This window comes from Muscardinus avellanarius, assembly GCF_963383645.1.
Source record: "Muscardinus avellanarius genome assembly, chromosome: 3".
Classification (NCBI taxonomy): Eukaryota; Metazoa; Chordata; class Mammalia; order Rodentia; family Gliridae; genus Muscardinus; species Muscardinus avellanarius.
The window spans coordinates 14,138,173-14,159,092 of record NC_137788.1 but is presented as its reverse complement, the minus strand read 5'-3'; the positions used below and the strand labels follow the sequence as shown (position 1 = coordinate 14,159,092).

The following is a 20,920-nucleotide window of genomic DNA, read 5'->3' as shown; positions in this document are numbered from 1 at the left end:
TGTGAATCGTTGGCTCCAAATCTACGTGACCATATTTTTTATTGCTCTTGGGTAAATACTTAGGGATGGAATTGTTGATTGTAGAGTAGCGGTGTTTCTGTCTTTGAAAGAAACTGACAGTGTCCCTAAATTAACACCGTTATCATCTTATACTTCCAGCAATGCAGGATTCTTTCTTTTTTTTTCAGTACTAGGGTGGAACCCAGGGTCATTCTACCTCCGAGCTACACCCCCAGGCCTACCTAGTTTTCCATCTTTATTTTGAAACCGGGTCTCACTGAGTTGCAGAGGGCCTCACTAAGTAGCTGAGGCTGTCCACGAACCGCGATCCTCCGATCCCAGCCTTCCAAATGCTGGGATTACAAGTGTGCGCCGCCACGTCCATCTCTATCTTTTATTCTTTATTTTGAAACAGGGTCTCACTGAGTTGCAGAGGGCCTCACTAAGTAGCTAAGGCTGTCTGCGAACCACGATCCTCCGGTCTCAGCCTCCCGAATGCTGGGATGACAAGGTGCGCCACCGCGCCCGGCTCTGCAGGAGGATTCTGATTGCTCTCTATCCTAGTCAACATTTGGTATTGTCAGATTTTTACATTTTAGCCAGTTTGGTTGGGGATGGGACTCAGCGTTAGAGTGCTTGCCTAGCGTGAGCGAGACGCTGGGTCCCATCCCCAATACTCCAAATATAAAAATTAAGACAAATAAAACTTAGCTAGTCTAATGGTTGTGAAATGCTTTCCCTCTGAGGTTTTCATTTTTATTTCCCTGAAGACTTATAGCATGTACTTTTTTTTTTTTTTTTTTTTTGGTGGTACTGGGGGTGGAACCCAGAGGCTTTCTACCTCCGGGCTATACTCCCAGACCTATTTTATACTTTATTTGGAAACAGGGTCTCACTAAGTTGCTGAGAGCCTCTAAGTAGCCGAGGCTGGCTTCGAACCTGTGCGATCCTCCTGTCTCAGCCTCCCAAGCGCGGGGATTACAAGTGTGCGCCACCACGCCCGGCTTACATTTATTTTTAGTATGTTCAGGGGTCATCTATAAATCCTTATTTAAAAAGCGAGTTCTCCCCCGTTGCTCATATACATTAGTTCTTTATACAGGTGCCTGTCAGATATGTGTACCAAGAATATTTTCTCTAGTCCTGGAGTTTGCCTTTTCAGTTCTTAAAATAACCTTCTGATGAACAGATTTGAATTTTGATTTGGCCCAACTGACCAATTTTCAATTTTTCACTGGGCGTTTTCTGTGACCGCTTTAAGAATCCCTGGCTCCCCCAGTGCCATCAAGATGTTTTTCTGCATTTTGTTCCAGAAGCTTTATGATGCTGGCTTTTACACTGGAGTCTATCATTCACTTCAAATTAACTCGTGTGTGTGTGTGTGTGTGTGTGTGTGTGCGCACGCGCGTGCGCGTGCAGGCGCCCCAGTGTGAGGTAGGAGTCCAAGTTCAATTTTCCCTTCTGAACGTTCAGTTGCTCCAGGGCCATTTGTTAGAGGGAGTCCTCTTCCCTCGCTCAATAGCCTTGGGGGCTTTGTCGAAAATCAATTGCCTCTATCCATGTGGGTCTATTTCTGGGCTCCATTCTGTGCTATCAATCTATTTGTCTACATTGGGGAGCGTGGGGCAGGTGTGCATGGGAGTCTTGATCTGATTTATATTCAAGTAGATCAGACAGAGAAGAGAATGAAAAGGAGGAGGAGAAGAGGCAGAAAGTCACTCTGGAAGCTGGATGCAGTGGTGCAGGCCTGGAATCTCAGTACTTGGGAGGCCGAGACAGGAGGATTACAGGTTCGGGGCCAGCCTCAGCAACTTAGCGAGGTCCTCGGCAACTTAGCAAGACCTTGCTTTAAAATAAAAAACAACGCCGGGCGTGGTGGCGCACGCTTGTAATCCCCGCGCTTGGGAGGCGGAGACAGGAGGATCGCGCAGGTTCGGAGCCAGCCGTGCTGGTATAAGAGACCCTGTTTCAAAAATATAAAAATAGGTCTGGGAGTGTAGCCCGGAGGTAGAAGGGCTTCCAGAAACCCCAGTACCACCAAATAATAATAATAATAATAATAATAATAATAATAATAATAATAATAATACAACACTGGGCTTGGGCGCATGCTTGTAATTCCAGTACTTGGGATGCTGAGACAGGAGGATGGCAGATTCAAGGACCATACTCAGCAAGTGAGCCTCCCATCAACCTAGCAAGACCCTATTTAAAAAAAAAATTGGGGCTGGGAGTGAAGCTCAGAGGTAGAATGCCCCTGGGTTCAATCCCCAGTAACACTAAAACAAAAAAATTGAAAGGGCTGTAGGTATAGCTTGGAGGCAGAATGCCCTGCGTTCCATTCAAGGAAGGAAGGAGGGAGGGAAACAAGCAGGCACTTCCGAGAGGACTGTGAGAGGCCAGGTGTGAACAGAAGGTGCGTGGACAGGAGGTCACCGGGGCAGGTCTGGGACGCCTTCTGAGGTCGAGCTGCAGGCGCTAGTGATGGCGTAGATGTGGGCTATGAAGAGAGAGAGTGGGCCAGAGAGTGTGGCCCCTGGTCTCCGGCTTGCTCACGGGGCGGGATGGATTACCATCCACGGAGCTGGCTTCCAGGACCCCCAGGCAGCAGAGGTCCAGGTCACAAGACAGCCGCAAGCCCAGCAAGACAGGGCGCAGAAGCAGCACAGCCACTGGAGGGCCGGGAGGGCTTCCTGGAGTGGGGGGCACTGGGACTGTGGACGCATCCCTGGCGAGGGAGCTGTAGAAGACAAGCCCCAACCTTTGGTGGCCCGATCCTCAGAGTCCTCGCCAAATGCTTGGATTCTGTGCTCCGAGGCCGTCGAGTCCATCTCCCGGCCTCACCGCCAGTGCAGGGGGTCCTGACCGTGCTAGGTGTAAACACCACTCACTGGCTGAGCCCCCAGCATGGTGACTGAGCAGATGGGCTCTGGGCCAGCAACCCCGGCTGGCTGATCCAGGTCCCTCATCGAATGGGGAGAATACCAGGAACTCACAGAGCTTTTATGCACACACTAGGAGCCAGGCTCTGGGCAGGAAGCCCTCCTCATTGGATAGCCTGGAAGCTGCAGTGACCCCGTGGGGTGGCTGAGAGGCGCTATTGTTCCCATCCCATGGAGAGGGCCAGGCCTGACAGTGAGGGAGGCCGGCTTGCTCACTGGGGGGCCCGGCTGCGTCCCCCATGGGGCTGTCCAGGCCCACTGCCTGTGAGTGATCTTTTCTTTCCCACGTCCTGGGGATGGGTGTGGAGCTGCCCACAGAGGCAGGCAGGTGCTCTGCAGTGGCTTGGGTGGAGGAAAACGGGCTTTGAAGTCCTTGTCTGGTCTTTTGTCCTTCCTTTTCTTGGTGGAATGGGGCAGGGGTGCAAATGCTTTCAGGAGGGAGGCAGGAGGTGGCTTTCGTAGACATAGCAGCTGGGGGCAGGCTGGAGGCTGCTCCGCATATACAGAAAGGATGGGAGATCCAGGGAGGGCGGCCAGCTGGCCAGGTGGCGGCTGAGAGAGGGATCTGGGCAGCCCCAGCGCCAAACCCAGGCCTGGCCCTACAGGGTGCCCTTGATGTCTCTGTGGATTAACACAGCACGGGGTGCCCACGAGGCGGTGCCCCACACAGATGCAGAAGGCGAGCTCAACAGCAGACACTGCCGCCTCTGTTCCCTGCACCCTCACCTCGGGCAGTCTGTGTGGCTCCCCGGGCCTGGATGCTCTTGGTGAGATGCGATAGTAATACGGCCCACCTCACTGGTTATCACAAGCATCCAATAAGCTACCGGAAGAAAAGCAACAGGTTGGCACATAGTAGGTAATCAAGAAAGGTGCCGCAGCCGGGCGTGGCAGCGCACACTTGTCATCCCAGCATTCGGGAGGCTGAGACGGGAGGACCGCGGTTCGAAGACGGCTCAGCCACTTAGTGAGGCCCTTTGCAATTCCGTGAGACCCTATTTCAAAGTAAAGAATAAAAAATAGGGCTGGGGGTGCAGCTTGGAGGTAGAATGTCTTTGGGTTCCATCCCCAGTATCACAGAAAAGAGAGAGAAATAAAAGGTTCTTGGCACACAGTCAGCATTCCATGGGCATAAAATCCCTTCCTATGGTGTTGAGGAGCTGCTGGGCTTTCTGGTGGGCTGCGGCAAACAGAGGAACCTTCTGGACCCCCGGACACAGGCTGCGGTCCCGACCCTCTTGGCCCTCGCTCTCCGACCTGGGTCACTGGGGGCCTAGGCTAAAGGCTGTGGAGGGCTGTGTTGTTCCAGATACTCGGGGTCAGGGAAGACCTGCCGTGTACGGCAGGCAGACCAATATTCAAAGGGGCCCAGGCAGAAAGGACTAGTAGATGTTCACCCTGCCCTCCAGTCAATGCGGCCCCCTGGCTCTGAGTCATGTGTATTTCTAAAACTCCACACTTCTGTCCTCTCCCTGCTCTGACTCAGCCAGAGGGCGACGTGTAGAGGAGGGGCCCGCTTTGGGCAGCTGCAGTGGGGGTGTCCTCTGGGAAGAAGAGGCCCCCCACAGGCAGGGACGGGGCTCTGGGGCCCCTATTTCCTGTTTGCCCCCACCTTTTACACACCCGCAGGTGACAGGGCTTCATTGGACTTAGAGATGTGACCTGGAGTTGTATTCTCCTAGGTTCTGTGTGGTCCTGACCCCAGCCAGTCACGTGACCGCCAGGACTCCTGACCCTCGCCCAATGGCCTTGCCTGAGCTCACTGCGCTCTTATTTGATCCAGAAAAATCTCTTCGCCATCTCTTACGTTCCTGACTGTGATCTAGAGAGATCCATCCACCTTGCTATGACCTCCGAAATGATTCTCGCTGACCCAGCAAATTGACACTGAGCTCCTGCGTTCCTGACCCTAGTCAGCGACCTCCCGACCTCTGACGATCCTGCCTCAACTCCCGGACTCCCCTGGCCTCCAGGAGCCTCCCATTTTCTTCCAAGGCAATCGGCGAAGCTTCCTAAGACCCTGACCTGACTCTCCGGCTTCCAGCAGCCCAAGAACCCATTGGAAGAACCAGGACTCCCAGCTCGGCAGAGGGTCTGCCCGAGGTTCCTGACCCGGCCTTACCCAGCGTGACCTCTGCCTGCATGGGCATCGACAGCGCCGGGTGCTTGACCTCGCAGCTGAAGAGGGCCTCATTGTCGATCTGCGGGTTGAGGGTCCAGGTGAGCAGGGCGCGCACCTCCACGGTGCCGTCGCTGCCCGGGGTGCGGCTGTGGCGCAGGAAGTAGACGGGCTCCGTGCTGTGGACCCAGCGGGGGAACTCGCGGCTCACGACAGTCTCTGGGATGTTCTCCGTGGTGGGCTGGAGGAGGAGGCTGGGGTCCGGGGTGAGGCTGCGGGAGGGGCGCTCCGTGTAGGGACGCCCACCCCGGTTCTCAGCGTCCAGGAGCGACAGTGACTTCTGCACCTTGGTGTCGTCCAGGTCACGGTGCAGGAGGCTGCGGAAGGGCCTGCTGTCCTGGAGGGGGCCTGAGCTGGCGGCTGGAGGCTCCGACAGCGGCACCACATCGATGAGTTCCCCGTCCCTTTTGAAATACACCTGAAATCGCCAGGAGGGTGTGGGGAAGATTGAGTGTGAACGACCCTGACCTCCAAGCCCACTCCAGAGCTGGCTTCTCTGAGTGTTCTTCTAGAGCAAACCCCCTGGTCCTCTCCCCCAAGCACTGTGGGCCAGTCCAGTGCAGTGGGCATGTGCTCACGTCCTGGGAACAGAGGCTCAGCCCAACTCCGCCGTTTTCCAGCTGGGGGAGATATTTGGAGACTCAGTTTCCCTGCTTGTAAAAAGGAATAAGGATATCTACTTTGTGGGGCTGTTGGTGTTTAAATGAAGCCGTATAGAGAAACCAGGGCATTGGACGAGAGACAAACGGAGAGGCACTGGAGATTAAGGAGATGTTGGAAGAGGGAGGAGGAAGACATCTGTGCACGTGTGTGTAACATCTATGTGTGTGCGTGTGAGAAACATCTGGGGGTGTGTGTGTACATGTGCACGGTTTGGAAATGGCAGGCGGAAGCAGGTGCACGGGCGGCGGGTACTAGGTGCAGGGATGGGGCGAGAGCAAACGTCTTCTCCCTTTCTCCACTAATGGGGAATTCAAGTTTTGAGAGGCGGCATTTAATTTAATTTGCTGTCTTTTTATTTTGGTACATGCGCCCGGAGGCCTGCAGGGATTGGGTGTGTTTTTTAATAAATCAGACAAATAAATCGATAGGAGACAGGGAGAAAGGAGGGCAGGAAACCGCTTTCAGGGACGCAGGTAGGGGGAGGAGGCGGGAGGAGGACAGGTGGCAGGAGGGGGCCGAGGGGGCGAGGGTGGGGGCGAGTGAAATGCGGATGCGGAGAATCTGTCAGAGTTTATAACTCCAAAAAAGAATCTTTTATACACATAATAGCTTGCGCTTGGGTTTTTTTTCCCCTTTCTTTGCTTTTTTCGTTGCTTTTTTTTTTTTTGGAAAAGTGCTTCAAAAGCAGGTTTGTAATTTATATCAAAGCATTTCTTTCAAGTTCTGACGTCCCAGACAAACGTAAGATGCCTGGAATGTGGGGAGACGATGAGCTTTCATATATCTACGCGGTGAGAGAGTGCTGAATATTTTATTACCGAGTCTTAAGTGGCGACCAGGCAAGCCGGGTGGGGAGGGCAGAGCCGCCCGTAGTTCCAGGACTGTGAGAAGCCTTTCGTGGTGCCCTCTGGGGATAGAGTTTTTCTCTGGGGGGGGGGGCAAGGTCAGCTCACCTGATTTTAGGGAGACTGGGCCTCAGCTGGAAAACCTGAGGCCATATCCTGCTTTTAGCACTTGGTGGTTTTGAAACTACCTTAGTTGTGGGTTTCCTGAGGCTACATCTGGCCGCTGTATCCTGCCCACCGCCCCCTGGGCCTCCACACCCTGCCCGCTGTCCCTGGGCCTCTCCACGCCACTCACTACACTCTCCTGGGCATCTGGTCTCTGGGACTCCAGATCCCGGGACGGGCGGGCCCCGGAGTCAATGACCCAGCACTGGCCCAGGCCCGAGAGACAGTCCTGTTTGGAATGAGGGGACCCTTCGCCTCCCCATCTTGGATTTTAACCTTACGCTCGGTACTCTAGGTCTACCCCTCGCTAAGTTCTAATGATAAAGGAGCCTGAGGGGGCCGAGAGCCAAAGTGTAACAAAGCACCGCAGCTGAAGGCGTGCGTCCTCCACAGCGTGAGGCTCAGAGGTTCTCAACCTGGGTCCCGCGGAACCCTCGGGGTCCCACAGAGGTGCCGGGGGGCCCATGAGGGAGACTCCTCCGCCCTTCTCCTTAAGCGCCGTACACCTGGGGCTTTTAGTCCAGGGTATACACCATGGAAATGTGTATACCCTGGACTAAAAATAACCTGTAGCTTCTAAAAAAATATGCAAAATATAACTATGGGCCTGCCTCCTCGACCTCCTCATGGAAACTGAGAAGCAGATAGGGGTGACGGGTGGAGAGGGGAAGGCAGACTCTGGCTCAAGGTCACTCTGTGGGAACAGGATTAGAACCCGGCTCCCCGTGCTCGGGGATGGTCCTGCACCGTACCCTGCCCTGCGAGTGGCCATGGAGACCTGTGAGCTGAGCCAACAGAACCCTTGGAAGCTGGGTCTAATATGGTGAAGTTGGCCAAAGAAGAAACCCCTCCCCTCCCCTCCCTCTTGCCCTCCCTTCTCCTCTCCCTTCCTCCCAGCCAGGAACTTGGAGCTGAAGGGTGTGAACTTGAGCCCCTGCCCCGCCCGCCCACAACACCCGGGGACAAGTCCCTCCCTCTGGTTTGTCTCCCTCCTGCTCAGTAACTGGGGTAGGGTGTGCTGGACGCTGGGCTCCCCTGAAGACCACGCCCACTGGAAAAGTCTAGGGTTCCGGGGAAGTGGAGGCTGTCAGCGCTGGAGGCTGGGTCAGCCAAGTAGTGAGCGCGGTCAGAGTCGAGGTCAGCAGGCCAGGAGGTGACACCTGCAGCCAGACAAGGGTGGCCGGGCTGCGAGGAGGGCTGGGTGCCCCAAGGACTCACCAGGGGTGCTGGTTTCCCTCCGGACACGATGCAGACCAGCGTGAAGTTCTGGGCTTGGTAGCGGCTGAAGGGAGCGGGAGTGTCTGCAGCTACCACTTCGATGGAGGTGGGCGGAGCTGTCCCAAAAGGAAGCACAGGAGGCTTAGCTGGAAGGTTCTGGAAGAGCGCACCGAGGGGCCAGGTCCCAGGCTAGGCGCTGGGGATGCAGAAGGCAAATGTGTGTACTCCAGGGGACGCCACAGGCATGGACCACGGGGAGCCACTGCAGGAGGGATGGGATGGGGGGGATACAAACCTGTGCCCGCCCTCCGGGGTTCCCAGCCAATGGGCTAGAACCTTAGAAACAGTGCTAAGGCGGAAGTGCTCCTGACCCTAGAAGGTGTGCCATGGGGAGGGGCGTCCCCTCCGGAGCTGGGGGTCCTGGAGAAGCCGCGCCTACAATGTGGTCAGAAGGAGGAGGCAGGGGCCAGGACCAAGTGGCAGGTGTGTGTGTGTGTGTGTGTGTGTGTGTGTGTGTGTGTGTGGGAGCAGCAGGTGCCCAGGCCTGGCAGTGACCTTGGGGGTTGGCGCAGGCAGGCGGAGGGCTGGAGGGCGGGCAGGGTGAGCAGAGAGCCTGCGAGCCTGTGATGGGGTGGCCACTCGCAGTATAAGCTCAGCAGATTTCCCTAAGAGGGAGCCTGAGGTGCCGTTGCAGGAATTTTGCAAACCACTGTTGAATGGTAGCCAGCTCAAAACAGGTCAGCACCGACATCTTTACACCAGGAAAATCGGCAGCTGCTACACATCAGGGCCCTTCCCCCGCCCCCTCTTCTTCTGCCCCAGTCCCCAGAGAGCCCGCCGGACAGCTCACCACTGGCCAACCACTGCTTCTTTATCCCGAGAACAATGGGGAGAAAGTTTTAAGTAAGAACAAGGGACAGGATAGGAATCGCCTTTCAAGGAGATTGAGAACACCGGTGAATTCAGGCTGGACAGGAGGGCAGCTTGGCTCTGTGTGCGCCTGTGAGCGGTAGCCAGCGGCCCTGAGAGCTCTTGCCTGAGCACAGCTGCTGTGATCCGCAGCCCTCCACCCACTGACTCTTGCTCTTCCCATCCGCTGGTCTGCCAGATTCCATGCCCCAGGGTGCTGGGGGGTACATAAAAGGGCACCGCACTTGGGTTCAAACCCCAGCTCGGACATTCTCATCAGGTTTCTGGGCACAGCACCAAAGCAGAGCCCCGGGGCTCTCCAGCTTGTTAAATGGAGATAGCGCTAGGCAGACACAGAAACAGGATGGTCTGTGAGCCTCCTCATCAGCGGGACAGCGGGAGCCAGAATCTTAGCACCTTGCTTGGGGAAGGCTGTGAGTTCTGGCTTCCTCGGCCTGGGCCATGCGCAGAGGAGAAGAGAATGCGCAGAGGAGGTGTTTCCTCCCTGCCGGGGCTTTTCAATCCAGTTAAGTTTAATTAGATTGAGCAAAAACATTTCCTGACACCTACTAGGTGCTGGGCCTGACGCCAGGTGCTGGCCCTGGGTACCCGGTGATGAAACAGACACAGTGCTGAGAGGCTTAGGGTCTGGTGGGGGCGACCGAGGACGCGGGCCACTCTATTTTAAGGTCCAGCAGAATGAAAGCAGGTATGAACGATTCCCTCCTTCAGACAGGGACGGCGGCAACGGGAGCAGAGCAGGCACCGGAGAACAATAGAGGGAGAATTGTAATTAAGCGTAAGCGCGCACGAAACAGATGGTAAGTGGGGTAGGAATTCCGAGAAGGGGAAATTCACCAGCAGACTTCAATTACCCAGAAGTTGCAGGCTCTGCAGTCTGACTTTTCCAGAACTCGTCTGAAAACCGGGAGCCCACACACGGCGAGAACCAACGAGCGCCAAGGCCTGGCGGGCCAGCGGCACGGTGAAGGTTTTAGCAAAGCTCCTTGGCTCTTCTTATCCACCACTTTGGTGGAGGAGGCAGGTGGTTTTGATTCCCACTTTGCGGAGAGGGGAACTTCAGAGAAGAAGCGACGCGCCCGGGTTCTGGGGTTGGGGGTGAAGTCAGGATCTGAACCCAGGCAGCCTGGCTCCAGAGCCTGGATCCTGACACAGAGCTGCGCCAGCTCTACCTTCCGAAGGAGAGGTGGTGCACGCATGTCATCCCAGGACTTGGGAGACTGGGACAGGAGAATCGCAGGTTCGAGACCAGCCTCGGCAACTCAGTGAGAATTTCAAAATTTAAAAATAGATAAATAAAATAGGGTTGGGGGGTATAGCTCAAAGATAGAATGCCCCTGTTTCAATCCCCAATATAAATAAAGGAAGGAAGGAAGGAAAGGAAGGAGGGAGGGATAGAAGTGGAGCTGGAACCTACTTGGTATTTTAGACCCAAGTGTACATTTTAGCCAAATTTTATGGCAGTCACACACACCTACTTGGCTTCTCTCAACTCCCTCCTCAAGATCCCCCCCTCCTGTGGGTGGATCTAGTTGACTGAGTTGCCCCAAAGGTCAGAGACCATGCCGGTGGGGGCTCAGCATAAAACCCTGGTGCGCGTGCAGATTGTGAGGATACCGCCCCGCATCCTGAGGGCTCAGAACGAGGCAGGTGGCTTTTTTGGGCCACTAACTAACTCTCACCTTCACCGAGCAAATAGGGGTCAGACCCCTAAACACCTAGACCCCCTCTCCCTTTCAGTATTGGAGGTTGACTCCAGGGGTGCTTTACCACTGAAGACACCCCAGCCTTTTTTTAAAAAAAATATTTTGAGATAGGTTCTCACTAAGTTGCGGAGACTGGCCGCCAACTGTGAGTTCTCCTGCCTCAGCCTCCACGTTGCTGGGGTCACAGCAACTTGTAAGAACGTTTTTTAGAGAATTGCGTTGAGGAGTAAATGAGGCGCTGTTTATAAGGTGCCTGCAGTGCAGGGCAGCAGCTTTAATGAATATTATTTGTCTCACTTTATTTTTGTGGTGCTGAGGACCAAACCCGAGCACCTGCTTACCATAAGCTGCACCCCAGCCCTGTGTCCTCGTGATCAAGGAAGCAGTTCAGGGCAGTGGTCGAGCGTGTGGGCTCTCAACAAGACCACTCGAGGTTCAAAGACCAGCTGAAACACTTGCCAACCGCGGGGCCTGGGGCCAGTTACTTGACCTCCCTACACCTTAGTTCCCTTCCCTGCAAGATGAGCGTACAGGGCAGGTCTGAAGATTCAATCAAAGTCAGACCTGCGGAATATTTTGCAAGTTCTCCCAATACACAGCCGCTTGTGCAAGTCCACACGTGCTAGAAGCGGGAGACGGACACCACGCTTTGAAGACTTACATTTTTTAAAAGCACAAGACAATTTTACTGTTCTTAATGTGCTCATCAGAAAGCTTACATGTGTGCTTTATTTTTATTGGACGGCTCTAGCCTAGACTTCCCCTTTTATAGGCAAATAGACAGGGTCAGAGAGAGACGCAGACCTGCCTACAGCCACGCCATAAATCAACCACGGAGCGCTGACTGGCACTCGGCCCTCCAAGTCCTTTCCCGGGTCCTTTGCACAGAAGCATCCTCTTGTCCCCATCAACACATGCACATACGCGTGCGCGCGTGCACACACACACACACACACACACACACGTGCATGTGCTTCATGGGGGCAGGGGCAGGGCTGGAAGCCAGGAGGCAGGAAGACCCGCCCCTGCCCCCGTGGGGACTTAAACCTAACACTGGCATCCTGGAGTTCTGCACCCCAGGCACACCCACCACCCACACAGACCCTGACTGGGAGCTGCATTCTGCCCTCATCATGTTTCTGAGCAGCTGTTAGCAAATGTGTCCAGTTAATCAAGCTCATAAGACAATAACGGGTTTCAGTTGTAATGGATGATGACACCGTGAAGCTGCTAATATCAGTGTGGACAGCCCAGGCTCCCCACACCGCCCATCGGCTCCCGGCACCGTGTCCTGGGCAAACGTCATCCTGCATCTCGCTCCCTGTCAGTCACTGGAGGGCTTGAGTGCAGGCTGTCAGGGACTGTCTATACCTGGGAGTCCCTGGCTGCTCGAGGAAGCTCCGCCCATGTTTCCCTCAAACCACACAGACACATCGCGCTCCCCTTCCTCTTCTCATTCCCTTCCCTTGACTTAGTATAGCACTCTTGCCCATGTGACTCAGCACTCCCCAGGATTTTTGTCTCACTCCTAGTCTCCCCATCATGTCCTCACCCATCTCTACCTCCCTCTGCACCTCCAGCACCATCTACATCCCCATCTCCATGTCTATCCCCATCTCCCTCTGCACCTCCATCCTCATCCCCATCTCCCTCTGCACCTCCATCTTCATCCTCATCTTCATCCTCATCCCCATCTTCATCCCCATTTCTCTCTTCATCTCCATCCTCATCCCCATCTTCATCCCCATTTCCCTCCTCATCTCCATTCTCATCTCCATCCCCATCTCCATCCCCATCTCCCTTGGCACCTCCATCTTCATCCTCATCTCCATCCTCATCCCCATCTCCATGTCTAGCCCCATCTCCATTCCCATCTCCCTCCTCATTCTCATCTTCATCCCCATCTCCCTCTGTACCTCCATCCTCATCTTCATCTCCATCTCCATCCCCATCTCCCTCTGCACCTCCATCTTCATCCTCATCTCCATCCTCATCCCCATCTTCATCCCCATTTCCGTCTTCATCTCCATCCTCATCCCCATCCCCATCTTCATTCCCATCTCCCTCTGCATCTCCATCCCCATCCTCATCTCCATCGGCACCTCCATCTTCATCCTCATCTCCATCCTCATCCCCATCTCCATGTCTAGCCCCATCTCCATCCCGATCTCCCTCTGTACCTCATCCTCATTCTCATCTCCATCCCCATCTCCCTCTGTACCTCCATCCTCATCTTCATCTCCATCTCCATCACTATCTCCCTCTGCACCTCCATCCCCATCCCCATCTCCATCCCCAGCTGTACCTCTAGCCCCACCTCTGTCCCCCACCCCATCCTCATCCACACCCCACCTTATCATCATTTCTGTCTCTATCCCTCTCTTCAGCTCCATCCTTTTCTATCTCTACCCCACCCCCGACTCCAACCTCACCCCCATTCTCACAGTAGTACCCTTCCCGGTGGAAATCTCTGACCAAGGTAAAAATCAAGCAGATATTTTATTTATTATTTATTTATTTTTGTGGTGCTGGGGATGGAACCTAGGGGCATTCTACCTCTGAGTATACCCCCAGCCCCTGTGTGTGTGTGTGTGTGTGTGTGTGTGTGTGGTATTAGGGATGGAACTCAGGAACATTCTACCTGAGAGCTACATTCCCAGCCCTGTTTTTTTTTTTTTTTTTTTTTTTAATTTGGAAACAGTTCTTGCTAAGTTGACACCAGCCTCACTGAGTTGCTGAGGCTGGCTCTGAACCTGTGACTTTCCCGTCTCAGCCTCCCAAGTACTGGGATCACAGGCATGCATCACCACCACACCCAGCTCAAGCAAGCTTTTATGTGCCCTAAGCTTGAGACCGATTCCCTAGCCTTAGAACAGAGCCCATTCCAAACAGCCCACCAGCTGCAGACACAGACGCGAAGCCCAATGCTTTCATATACCGGGGAAAAATCACAAGTACAAAGACAGGCTCCACCCTGGGCAGTGGAAAACGAGACCATCTGGCTGTGTCCAGCTGTGTTGAGAGGACACCCAGGTGGCATTTAACGGCAAGGAATCTCCGATAAAGACCCCTGGCGCACCAGTCACTCTCCCACCCCTGTGTTACCATGACCGGGTGGTAGTGTCTGAGGCTCCCACTATGAACGACTGGGTCCTGTGGCCTTGGAGAGCTGCCTCTGGAGGCGCTCTGCACTGCTCTCTGGGGAAGGGGGACTAGTAACCTCATGACAGCCCTGGAGACGTGCATCTGAACGGACCATCCAGGACACCCACAGAGCAGGCCCGCTCTGCTTGGGGAAGGGATTAATACTAGGAGCCATCCCCATAGTAGTAAGAACCCAGACACGGGCAGAGCTTCGGAATCTAAAACCCACATCTGGACACACTCAACCTGCTTGCTCATCGCCGGACCTGGGAGTAGGAAGGGCCACCCTTATCCTACTGAAGATAGGCCTGTCACCATGGGTAAGCCAAAGTCACCCCCATAAGATTCCCTGCAACCCACTGGCCCCCCAAGCCAGAGGACTCGCCAGTTTCATTCTTAGCCTCAACCAGAGAGAACGACTGCTACAAGTTTCCTTGAATGGTCCTGTCTAGCATCACGTGAGGTGAACTGACTCCCCCCCCCCCCCCAGCACTTAGGATGGAGCCCAGGAGTCTTCTACCTCCAAGCAACACCCCCAGCCCTGTTTTTTCTTATTTTGAAACAGGGTCTCACCGAGTCGCAGAGGGCCTCACTAAGTAGCTGAGGCTGTCTGCGAACCACGATCCTCCCGTCTCAGCCTCCCGGATGCTGGGATGACAAGCGTGCGTCACCACGCCCGGCTCTGATGATCCGACAGCAACTCACCTCTATCCCCTCCATCCCCAGCCGCTAAGGGAGGAAGAAGGTGAGGTTATTTTAGACGTGGCAGTTAACATCAAGTCCGTGCGGTAATGGTCGGGTGATCGGTTTTATGAAATTAACTCTGAAATATCGCCTGTCTCTATCTCGCGAGCTGGGCTCTGTCTCCGTCCCCGTAACTCGCTCCAGAGAGCGTGTGGTGGCTCTTCTCTGCTCTGTAAATTATCCAGTAGCCGCTGCAATTTAGGAACTTGAGCCTGGTCTGACAGCATCCTGAGACGGGGGATTCTGCCCCGCATCTGTATCTAACCGTGAGAAGTGAGCGCAGTTCTCTTCTCTGTCCACCACCTGAGCAGCCCCCCAGAGGAGCAGCTCTGACGGAGGGGGAGCAGCCCAGGCCTCTGCCACCAACAGCCCACGGATCCTAGAGCGAGTCAGTGGAGGCCTTGGGCATCAATCTTCCCGTCTATAAAACGGATTCACTGAGACGTACCCTGCTGGCTTCTCAGTTTCCAGGGGTTTTGAGAGGAGAGGCAAATAGGACAATGGACGTAAATGTGCTATAAAGTGGGTCAGGTGCTGGACGAGCAGGCTTCCACCGTCACCCAGGCCTCCTCTGGCTGGGGGAGGAGGATGGGGGGCTCTGTCCCTCCCGAAGGTGGCCGTTCCCCCAGGTAGGGACAGGGACAGGCTCTCCCGCTCCTCGGGTACCACTGGATGAAGGTGCTGAGCTCACCCCTGCGCCGGCGCTATTGATCACAGGGAGGTCATCAATTAGATTTAGGAAGTGGTGGGGGAGGGGAGAGACAAGTTCAGATTTATATTATTTGCCAAAAAAAAAAATCCATTCTTTTCCTCCCAGCACGCCTGCACTATCGACTGCCTTTCTTTTCCCTCAGCTCCTGGTCATTAAACTCTATTTCAAAAAAGGGAGAGAAAAAGTAGTCTCTTAATATAAAAGTGCCCATGAATATAAATGTCCCTGCATGCCTCCTATTTTAATTTCTTTTTTCTCCCTCCTCTTCAAGTGGCCGCTCGAGAGAGCGCCCCCTGCTGGAAGCCGTCCTTGCTGCTGGCAGCTGAGCTGCCGGCCTTGCTGCGCCTTCTGCACGGCTCTGCCTCCCCATGCAGCCTCCCTGGGCTTTGCTGGATTAGGGCGTTCCCTCTGGGTGCCCAGAGCACCCTGTGCTTGTCCGTGTTGCTTGTCATTTGAACCCAGGTCCACATCTGCCTCCACTAGACTGTGCACCCTGGGGGCTGGATCTTTGTAGTCAACCGGGCCTGGAACAAGTGGTTGTTCCAGGCTGTTTCTGTTTATTTCCTTTCTCTCCTGCTGCACAGGCAAGGGTTAAGCCTGCAGGAAGGGCGTCCTGCAGCACTGCCCTGGGCATGGGCCTTGCCCCTCCTCCAGCTTTCTCTCGACCACTATACACCTCATCAACTCACTCCAAACACTCGGAGATATTTTTTCCCCATGCACACTCTAAGCTCACTCCAGCCCCAGGCCCTTTGCACCTGCTGTATCCTCAACCCAAAGTCCTTTTCTCGCTCTTTTGCATGGCTGTGTCCTGTTCATCTCTCAAGACTCAGTTCAGAAGTCACCTCCCAGTCTGAGCCGGGTTCCCCTGTGATTCTCTGTCTTACTCTTTGTCTCTTTCCTACGCAGAGTGCCTCACAGTACACCATGACTTCATATATTGCTTTGCGTGTCTGTCTTTTCCTCTGCACCCCATTAGAATGTAAGTGGCAGGAGGGGAGGGCCTCTTCTTGTCCCTTGTGGCATCCCAAGGGCCTGGCAGACGGGAACGTGCTCAATAAATAGATTAGATGAACGAGTGAGCTGGGGAGGGACCGGGTGTCAGGGCCTCCAGCCCCCGCCCAATGCAGAAGGGCCCAAATCTCCCGCCCCACCCGAGCCCCACCCGAGCTCCTTTCGCCCAGCGGAGACCCCACCAGCGAGAGGGATCTCCGACAAGCAAAAGGGATGGGGGGGGGGGAGCATGACTCTCTGGTTTATGGCAAAATTAAATATTGAGCTGAGTAGCAACAGCGGCGGAGAGAGAAAAAGCCGACAGAAGTCCCCAAACGGAGCCACCACCAGTGACAGGCGAGATAAACGCAGCGTGTGTGCGTATACGGCCGCGATGGGCCCTTTATTGTGGCAGCTGCTGCGCTGTGCTCCCCCCGCCCCAACAACCTGCACTTGGCCCTGGGAGTCCCTGTGCTGAGCCATGGGGAGACCGGGGGTCCCCAGTCCTGGTCACCGCCAGCGGGGGGCCCTGGGGTCCTCCCTACCCTCAGTGGAGCCCGGGGAGGGGGGGCTTTGGGCACAATCCGCCCACCGCCTCCCACTCCACGCCGCTCACCTGCCTCGCCCCTCCCCTGCCAGCTGTTGTACTTTCGCGGTGGTAGGAGATAAAATTAACAGCCCCAACTGGAGCCTCCGGCTGACTGCTCTGGGGTGTGGAGGGGGAGCCGAGCGCTAGGCGGTGGATCAGGGAGGCCCGCGGAGCAGGGTCCGCCTCGTGGGGAAATAAACCCTGAAGGAGCCAGAGGCCGGGCTGCAGGTTTGGGTTGACTCTGGACTCGGCTCTAGACTAGATCTTTAACTAGGTGGCTCCCTCAAGTGTGTTCCCATCGCCTCGGAGATGTTAAAACTGCAAATCCTGAGCCCCATTCTAGACGCAGCCCTTGGGGTTCAGCCCCCCCCCCCATTCCAGGGTGAGGAGGGCAGGTGCGTAAATGGCCGCCTTGACCCTGTAAGCTCTGTTGGCTCGCATCTAAATCAGGGGCCGTAAGAAGCACGCCGTGGCATTGCCATGGAGTATAACGAAGGCCTCGGAGAGTAACAGTGAGATTATTCCTGGGAAGGACAGGCTCAGAGGACTGGGCTCCTCCAAGCCTCAGCGGACGAGGCCTAGAGGTAGGACTCCCAGGAGCCTCCCGGGCCCTGCACAGTGATTGGGTCAAAAGACCAAGGCCCCGCCTCCCACAACTTTCTACTCATGCCTCGATTGGCTGCGTGTCAGGGTTCCAAGTTTTCTGGTTGGCTTCCCAAGCTGCCAGTCCTATCTGGACACTGGGGTGGGGGGGGTGAGGGTGGGGATATAGGGAGGTTTCTGCTGGCTGGAGGCTGCCGGTGTGTGTTGGGAGGGGGCAGCTCTTTCCCACCTCGTAGTTTATGTGGCAACAGAGAAAATGTGTTTAAGCCTCATGATAGGTGCTGTTTCTGCAGAGATGAAATCCATGGAGTGTGACATGAATTCGTTTTAAATAGCAGCAAGGCTGGCCAATTTGGGAGATGTTTTCAATAGACCCCAGAGGTATATATTACACACATGGGTAATTTCACCAGGTGCCATATTTGCAGCTTTAAGAGAGAAGCTTCTGGAGGCTGGGTGGGGTAGGGGCTGTTGGAGATCTGGCCAGGGGCAGCAGCGCCAAGCTCAAGGTCTTCCCTCCAGAGCCGTGGGCTGGAGCCAAGGGTCTTGTGACCCTCTGGGAATGCAGCTCAGTTGCCCAGCGTCCGGCCTTGGCATTCTAGGGGCTTCACCCAGGGCTCACCCCGCCTGATATGCCCACGGAAGGGAACCGCCAGAGGCCTTTGCTTAGCAGTAGTACGTCCTTGAGGCAGTTGCTTGGCACTTGGGGATGACGAGGGCATCTGTCTCATATGGAGCTTGTGGGGAATAAAGAACGGACAACGCCCTGCTTACCACGGTTCACCTTGTGTGTGTGTGTGTGTGTGTGAGAGAGAGAGAGAGAGAGAGAGATATACTGGGGTTCCTGGAAACCCTACCTCCAGGCTACACTCCCAGACCTATTTTTATACATTTTTATTTGGAAACAGGGTCTCTTAAGCCAGAGCGGCTGGCTTCGAACCTGTGCGATCCTCCTGTCTCCGCCTCCCAAGCATGGGGATTGCAAGCGTGCGCCACCACGCCCAGCTCACCTTGGAGTTTTTAATTTTACCATTCTCGGGCAGACTTTGGATTTTTATCTGCCCTGGGCTGGTGATATCGGTGGCCCTCTCTGGTTGCTGGGCAGTGGCCGGGGCTCCAGGCGGCCAGCGGTCAGGAGGGACATGCTGACACTCCATAGCGGCCGTGTACAGCTCTGCACGCACGGGGTTCGTTTCACTTGCCCCTGCTTTTTCGGTTTATTATCATGTGTGGGAGCAAAGGCGCCTGCTGGACGTTGAAGTTCTATTGCGCCTCCAAAACCGACCTCCCTGCGCCTCGTCTCCCTGTCCTGCTTCCTCATTTAAGCAGTCAGGGTGCAGTGGGCAATGTCTGGGGGTCCACTCACTCCCCAACACTGGCTGATGGTCAGGAAGCCCCGCGCATTTGGGCTGCCTAGCCTCCGACCGCGCCAGGTCGAGGTCGCTCAGGCCTCCCTGGAAGCCTTTCTTCCAGTAGGATTTCCCCGGGGGCATTTCAGTCAAAGTCCCGGGGCAGGTAAATCATGTGAGCTGCCTGCTGCTCATAAAGCAATGTCCAGAGAGGAACTGCGGACGTGGGGAAGGGCATCGGTTGGGGGGGGGGTGTCACGCGCCTTCTCTCCGATGTTTTGCTGCGAAAAGGTTCCAAGCATTGTACCACGGACACTGGTGCACCCACCACCCGGCTCTTCCCTGGAGCGCCCACCACTCCTTGAGCTGCTGAACAGCTGCTGGATTGGGTCTTCTTAAAGGTAGGGCGAACGTCATTCTCAAAAGGACCCAACTGCTGGTCAGGGCAGAGGGGCTTGTCGGGGGTCTCAGAGGGCCAGCGCCTGCACCCTCTCCCCAGGCCCTGCCGCGGTCCCGCCTGCTCCATCCCTGACCACAGATGCACCATTGTTCCCCAGGAAATACCCTGTTCACTCTCCCCCTTGCTGCGGGGGCTCCCTCGCCTCGCTGGTGTCCAAGGCGTCCCTGGCCCCTCTAGCCGATAGATGAACAGAACTGGATCAGGCCCTGTCTGGCCTCTCCTTTCTGTGGCCAAACCACGTGGACAGTGGGCAGACAGGGCCTGAAGCAGTCTGGAGACGCTGGCCTTACCTTCCCTGTTCTCTGGGGGCCAGGGCTCAGGGTCAGGCTACCCACAGTCATGTCCTGGCTCTGCCACCTACAAGCGGGGACTTAGCCTCGCCGGGCCTCAGTTTCCCCATCTGTAAAATGGAATCGTCATAACACAGGCTTAATTGAGTTACATAAGGGATTCAGACCCTTGGTCTGCACCTGCCAGGCCGCTGTGTGGTCAGAGCTGCTGCCATCCTGTCTTACCATTCCCCATGCCTGGGGCTCCTGACATGACACCTCCTCCGGGAAGCCTTCCCAGAGTCTCCCGGGAGGCGGTTCTCCCTCCCAGAACCCCCATATCCCTCAGCTTGCACCCTGGTCCTCCCCATCATTGGTGGTACTTTCCTTCTGTTGGATTCTGGCAATCGAGCCCTTCTACCCCCAACCCCATTGTTTAAGGACTCCTTGGGGGCAGACACTGGGCCCAGTGGGTCAGGCCCAGAGGGGTCAGGCTCGGGATTCAGGGAAGTGGCTTAGCACGTCCACGCGGTCTCGGGCAGGCTGCTTTGTCTCACTCAGCCTTAATCTTCTCTTCTGTATAATGGACATAACAATCGCAAGGACCCCGCCAAGGAGCTCAACACGAGAATGCCCACGGAGGGCGTGGTGGGGCAGGTCCCTGGCTCACAACGAGCACGCTGGGCACGCACGTTGATCGTTCAGGTGTTCCTGACTCTTGCTTCTTGGGACTGTGGGAAAAACCCTGGGTACAGATGGGGAAACTGAGTCCAGAGATCCACCGCAAGTCGGCAGCGGTGTCAGGATGATTGGATCCCAGGTAGAGACACATGCAGTGTGAGCTCAGCCTCAGTTTCCCCTTCTGTGCGAGGCTGTGGATAGCTCCCTTCTCCCCGAGGGCGTCCACAGGCGGCATCCCTCTGCGGCCGCTCCCAGCCCTGCCTCCCCATGCCACCCTGGTTGCGACTCGGCAGGCCCTCCCTACAGCTCCGTTAACACCTGTAGCCTCAGCCTCCTGCCTGCTCCTTAAATCACCAGGCCTGAGGCGCTGCAGTTCCAACAGCCACATATCACTAGTAATTAAGGGGCCTGTCCCGGGGAGGGGAAGTTTACCTTCTGCCGGCGCCACTAAATCCAGCTCCCAGTGGTAGAAAGGATAAAGCATCACTGACCTAACACTTGTCAAGGTTTAATGATGCACCTGCAGGCCTGCTCTGGTGGGGCTCGGGAGGCTGCAGCCCGTGAGGCTCTGAAACAAGAGGGGCGCCCTGGGCCCCGAGACACCGAAGGTCCAGGGAGGCAGAGAGGGCCCCGGGCTGCAGCCACCTGCCGGAGCAATTCACATTCTTGGGGGCAGATGAGTCCCTCATGCCCAGCTCAGGGGGGGCACCACGGGCCATCTCATGAGC

General features: G+C 55.6%; 1 protein-coding gene across 1 annotated transcript in view; it reads right to left on the bottom strand.

Annotated features, from left to right (window-relative positions):
* IGSF21 (immunoglobin superfamily member 21) overlaps nt 1-20,920 on the bottom strand; it is a gene marked incomplete at both ends in the record, with an annotated part of 247,242 nt that overhangs the window by 7,327 nt on the left and 218,995 nt on the right. The window contains 2 exons of the mRNA XM_080690986.1: nt 5,065-5,539; nt 8,013-8,128. Of these exons, the coding sequence (XP_080547112.1) occupies nt 5,065-5,539; nt 8,013-8,128 (591 nt within the window). The remainder of the gene's footprint in view (nt 1-5,064; nt 5,540-8,012; nt 8,129-20,920) is intronic.